Genomic DNA, 6,293 nt, shown 5'->3' on the forward strand with positions numbered 1-6,293 from the left:
ATGTGCTAAGGGTTAACGGATATCCGTTAATTTAAATAATTTATTTAAATAAATAAATATACATATATATACATATAAATACATATATATACATATATATATATATACATATATACATATATACATGTATATACATGTATATACATATATATACATGTATATACATGAATATACATATATATACATGTATATACATATATATACATATATATACATGTATATACATATATATACATATATATACATATATTGAAATTGAAATTGAAATTGGAGTTTATTGTGCATATAAAAAGTTGAAGAACAACTCACGAGAATATACACAGAAATGGAATTAGTGCAAAGTATACTAGAACAAATCATTCAGGATTATTCAAAATTAGACAGAATCATACAAAATTACATAGACTTATACGATTTAATACAAAAATATGGTAAAGGCACGTAATTACATTGATCTAAGGAAAACTGATTAAAGTAGTAATGGCAAGTATTAAATTTAGTAATTCTTTTTTTTGTTTGCTTGTTTCTAGCTTATATGGTTTAAACAATTAGTAACCATCTATAAGATACTGTCGAGTAAGATTTTGTACATGAATTAAACTGTCAGAAAAGAGATCAAAAATATTAACGAAGGAATTACAAGTTGTTTGCATTCTAATAATAGGATTAATTGTCAATTTAGGATTTTAAAATGTGCACTGATTACGAAATTGTATGGGGACCGAAAAATTAAGACCATTTACAAGAGGCGAGAGTGGGATGGTATTGTGGATTAATTTGTAAATAAACGTTATATGATTTATTCTTATACAGTCGTTAATTTGAAGGAGATCAAGGATAGTTAACAATAGTTCATAATTATACTGAGCCTTGGGTAAAAAGTGTGTATGGCTAAATCCTGTAAATTTTCTCTGTACTCGTTCCATTTTGTTCAAGAGGTATTGGCTGCAGCCACTCCATCCAAACAACAATTTAGATCGAACCAAACTTAGATACAATATTCGAAAATGACGAAGTGATTTTAACTGTCGACTAATTTTAAGAGAAATCGCCAAGGAACGACGGCAAAGGCTACTGTAAATGAAACCAAAGATTTGGGTACAATATTTCACGCAAAATTACATTTTTCAAGTCATGTCACTAGGACTGTACCTAGTGACATGACTTGAAAAATGTAATTTTGCGTCAAATATTGTACCCAAATCTTTGGTTTCATTTTTTGTGTGGATGGGTTTTGAATCAATAAGGTAGGAGTTCATCAACATTCGACTAACACGCCTAGTATAGCTAACGTGTATGGACTTAGTAGGGTTAATCGGAATATTGTTTATTAAACACCATTTGGAGACTGTCTATGTCCTCCTGCAAAAGGGAGCGATCAAGGTCAAAGTTTATAATCTTGCATAATTTGTTGTCATCAGCAAATTGTAGTAAAAGAGAATGCTTAATTTTAAACTGCAGGTCATACATATAAATGTTGAAAAGCAAAGGCCCTAAGAAAAAACCTTGCGGAACACCACAATAAAGATTGTATTCAACCGAGGTGAGTGACCCATTGCATTTGAGGACATTGTGCATGACCATATCGAAAACTTTAGCGAATACACAAAGTAGCGAAATGGGTTTATAATTCCCCGGATCACATGAGACTCCCGATTTAAATACCGGAGAGACAAGGGCTTTTTTCCATAGGGTAGGGAAGGTGCCAGTAGTAATGGACAAATTATAAAAATGTTCCAACAATGGTAAAAGAATGGCCTCGCATCCCTTTAAAATAAAGGCTGGGATGCCATCAAATCCTGTCGAGAACGTGTTAGCAAGCTGAACAATAGCCTTATGGATGTCTGAGGGCGAAATAACCTGAGAGAGATAGAGTGTAGTGACACTCATACCCCAGTAACACGAGTGTTCCGCGTTCGAGTCGGTTCGAGGTAGATTCGTCGGTTTATGGTCTAGTTGGCAATTACGACTAAAATCCGAATCTTATCCAACTTCAGTTGCCAACTCCGCTTTGCAGTCGGCCGTGAGAACAATAAAATAGAGTTGGCTGATAGTTGTATTTTAAGTCGGTTAATGTAATGAAGGATTGGGTCGGCTGCTCGACTCCTTACCAACTAACACGCGTTCCTATCAAATAAAAGATAACAATATGGGTCTAGAGGTCGACATATCCGACGGCCTACCGATCACACTGAAAATTTCAGATTTATTTGTAATGAAGCTTCTTCCGCGTTTGAGTCAGTTCGAGGTACATTCTTCGCTTTATGGCCTTGTCAGCACTTACGACTAAAGTCCGCCTCTTATCCAACTTCAGATACCAGCTCCGCTTTGAAGTCGGCCGTGAGAACAAACAAATAGAGTTGGCTGATAGTTACATTTTATGTCGGTTGGTGTATGAAAGGATTAGGTCGGCTGCTCAACTCTTTACCAACTGACATGGGTTTTTATCAAAATAACAACAAGGGACGAGAGGTCGGCATATCCGACTACCTACCGATCATACTAAAGAATATTTATAATGAAGCTTCTTCCGCGTTTGAGTCGGTTCGAGGTAGATTCGTCGGTTTATGGTCTAGTTGGCACTTACAACGGAAATCCGACTCTTATCCAACTTCAGTTGCTAACTCCGCTTTGCAGTCGGCCTTGACAACAATAGAATAGAGTAGTCTGATAGTTACATTTTAAGTCGGTTAATGTAATGAAGGATTATGTTGGCTTCTCGACTCCTTACCAACTAAAATGCGTTTTTATCAAAGTGCACTAGTGTATCAACGGTTTAAGGCTATCTTAAACATTAAAATAAATATAAAAAATATTATATATTTTCTTCGATAATTATTAACCTTATTGCGCGTTACATCGTTTAAAAAATAACTGTTGAACATTCTTCAGAGACTAGACTAATATTGACGTTTGAAATGAAGCATACGCCCATTGTTGTCTTACTCCAATCGGTACATAACGTTTCAAATCTTAGTAATGGATAAGAACAGCACAATTGCGTGAACCTTTGGTGGAAACTGCACCATTGGGAGGCTAGAAATTTCTTGTAACCCTAGCCGATCGCTAACCTTAACGATGATGAGGGAGTAGAAGCCAGTAAGTACACACTGGTGTCCATGTGGGATGGGCAAAGACCAGATGAAAGTGGTGTTTAGAAGACAGTAACTAATACCCTTAAAGCCGACCATAAACAAGTCGTAAAGCCGACCATAAACAAGTCGTAAAGCCGACCATAAACAAGTAAAGCCTACCATAATCAAGTCGTAAAGCCGACCATAAAAGAGCTATAAAGCCGGCCAAAAAACAAGCCATAAAGCCGGCCACAAACAAGCCATAAAACCGGCCACAAACAAGCCATAAAGCCGACCACAAACAAGCCATAAATCAGACAAATAACAGTCGATAAAGCCGACGCAATTAGACTAATAATCCGACCATAACCAGATAACAAAGCCGACTTCTTTTTAGAGTCGGTTAAAGTGCTGGCAAAATTTCTTTGACCGGAAGTCGGGCCGACGCTTAAACGGATAGGACATTTCGACGGTCGAAATGAAAGTTTACCGACTCTTTTACGTCAGTGTTGGTTGGACCTCGAACCGACTACGTCGGTCCAACGTTGATTTTGTTACAGGGGCAGTTATCTCCAATTCTGACCTCGACTGCACCATTATGACCCAGGGTCGGTCGGTTCGCAAGGCGTTGTCGTCCGTTAATTCCACGACATGTACTACCACAAGCGACCATCGAGAATCTCTCGTTGCGCTTCAAACTTTGTGTACCGGACCCAAATCGTGTTGGATGCAACGCGTTTCGGTGGAGCTTCTAAAGCTATGGTTGTTTTAGAATGGTCTTACGGGTAATCATTTTGGCAATTTTAATGTTTCATTTCTCTTTGTCTCACACTATTACATTTATAACGTAAATAAATTTATTGAAGTAGGGATTAAGGGTAATTATTTTAGCACTGTTTAACGTAGCGCATCGAGGTGCTATTCACATGAATTTTGTGTACGCCTGTTAAGTAGCTTACGCTGTGGCTACTATTACGAGCCCTTGGGTCGTCTTGTTAATTTCAAAACGATGTTTTAAAAGTTTTATTTTACACCTAATTTACAATTTAAATTTGCCACAAAACTCAATGTAATAAAACTCTTTAGGGTTATTTACGGTGTAAAAAAGTGTTTTCTTAAATTACACCCTTTTAACACGTTTTTAGCGCTTACCTTTCTTAATGTATTAACTCCCCATAAGATTCTTATTTTTAACAGTGCAGACCGATTCTCTTAAGACATTAAGTAATGCAGATTAAAACACTGTTGTCACGAAATCCATTTTTTATGAAATTATCTAATTCATTTTTACCAACTGGGGTTAAGAATTTCACGAACAGGCATTACTAGTTATATTAAACATTCGTTATCCTATCTAAAAGAAGGTATGATCATAATATATAAACTATTTACAATTTTTACTACTAATATTGTTCACTTTCGTTCGATTTTAGAAATAAGTAGGTTGAAATTATAATGAAGAAGAGAAATTGCAAAGTTAAAAAATTGGTTTTGAAATTAGCAATTCACTGAGTTTCCAAATTTTTTTTATTTTCATATGGGTCCTTTCATAATAAACGCGGACCTTTTCCAAAAGGCTTAGCATGGTTAGGTAAGACTAGGTTATAATGCTTCAAGGTTTAAATTACGTGCTTAAAAGTTTAAATTAAAGTACTTCAAGGTTTAAAATAAAGTACTTAATGTTCAAATTATAGTTTGCAAAACTAATTTACGGTGGATTATACAGGAAAATATACGTTAAATTTATAAATAATAGTGTAACTATCTGTGTTTCTAATTATACACTACTGTATTCTTCACGGCAGAATACTATTTTTCCGGAAAACAGCAACGCTCTATTAATTATAACATATCCTGCACTTTCGTTTGAGAAATAAAAACTAGCCGTTTTTTCCACAGTCGTTAACATATAAAAAACAATGTTTTGCTGTATATTTAAAATCAAGGTAATGTAATTTCAAAAAAGAGCGACTACCTGTATATATTAAGGCTTGTTAGAGGTTTTTCTGGATAACAGCATTAAACACTCAAAAACATGGTGAAAACTATTGTTTCTTTAACATTAGTTTCTCAAATTGTATACCCAGATATCCTTAAAATTCCAATTCCCTCGTTTAACTGAAAATATAAGTTTTTTGTCTCAGATTTTCATAACTTCATAAAACATAACCCTTGTAGCCCCTCGAAGTCCCAATAATAGTCGGAATAAATTTTATACTTTCATTTGAGGCCAATCAGTATATTTCTACACTAGGCACTAATTTTTGTGTGCTAATTTGTGGGCTATATTTTTGTCGATTACATTCCAATAAACTTCTCGTTTTGAATTTCGGATCAACTAGTCAGCTGCCAGTCTCAGGGCCGTCGAGAGACTTTGCGGGCCCCGGGAAGGGTTATGGGCCGGGCCCCTAGAAAAATTCAGCAATCCGTTGACGGGGCCATTGAGATGGAAAATACAACTATTTTAAAAGTTCATGTAAATTAAAATTATGAATATTTTTATTCTTCTTTAACTTGAACTCACGAAGTATCTAAATTACAACAATAGGAATATAAAATGGTATTTTATGATTTTAAATAGTTACTCTTAACTGAAAATTCTAAAGTAAATTGTTTAACTATTAATTGGTTTTAGAGATGAACCGGTACCGATACCATATCGTATCGGCACCGATCCACGGGGTTTCCCGATAGTATCGGATCGGTTGGTTTAATCCGATACTAAACCGATATTCGTTTAACATGCGTTTTATGGCGCTACATGAAATTTTTAGGTCTTCCGTTAAAGTATTTATGGTGATAATATCTCATTTCTATGAATTTCAATCGTGAAGAGATCTCACTTATATAAAAAGTACCTGAATTCAGTTTATTTAACAACTATTAAGCGAAAATCTTCCTTAGTACGCGCCTGTAGAGATGAACCGGTACTGATACCATATCGGTATCGGTTGAAGTATCGGGTTTTCGATCTTAGTGAGTAAATATCGGTATCGATCTTTATCGGTTTATGTTTGCACCGGTATTGATCGGTATCGGGTTAAGCCTGGTATCGGCCATCTCTAATGGGTTTTATTCAAATTTAAGAGCTCTTCGTCGTGCAAACTGCAAAGTCATCGATAATTTCGTCAAAGCTAATTTGGCGTGCAAGTTCCGACTCAATACTAAGCATCCCTAGTCCGGTTAGTCTTTCTTGACCCATTGTTAACCGTCGCTCGT

At 35.5% G+C, this 6,293-nt stretch overlaps 1 protein-coding gene across 1 annotated transcript; it reads right to left on the reverse strand.

Moving 5' to 3' along the window:
• Positions 1 to 1,311: 1,311 nt before the first annotated feature.
• LOC149716536 (uncharacterized) lies at positions 1,312 to 1,890 on the reverse strand. The gene has a single exon (XM_089844894.1). It carries the CDS (start codon positions 1,888 to 1,890, stop codon positions 1,312 to 1,314), a length of 579 nt encoding a protein of 192 aa, XP_089701020.1.
• Between the last annotated feature and the right edge of the window lie 4,403 nt (positions 1,891 to 6,293).

The sequence above is a fragment of the Phalangium opilio genome, unplaced genomic scaffold, assembly GCF_054372755.1.
Source record: "Phalangium opilio isolate 3A_F unplaced genomic scaffold, DU_Popi_V2 ptg000009l_1, whole genome shotgun sequence".
Taxonomy (NCBI): domain Eukaryota; kingdom Metazoa; phylum Arthropoda; class Arachnida; order Opiliones; family Phalangiidae; genus Phalangium; species Phalangium opilio.

Coding starts and splice junctions, on each gene's coding strand:
- LOC149716536 (XM_089844894.1), bottom strand. CDS start 1,890: ATGAGTGTCACTACACTCTATCTCTCTCAGGTTATTTCGCCCTCAGAC.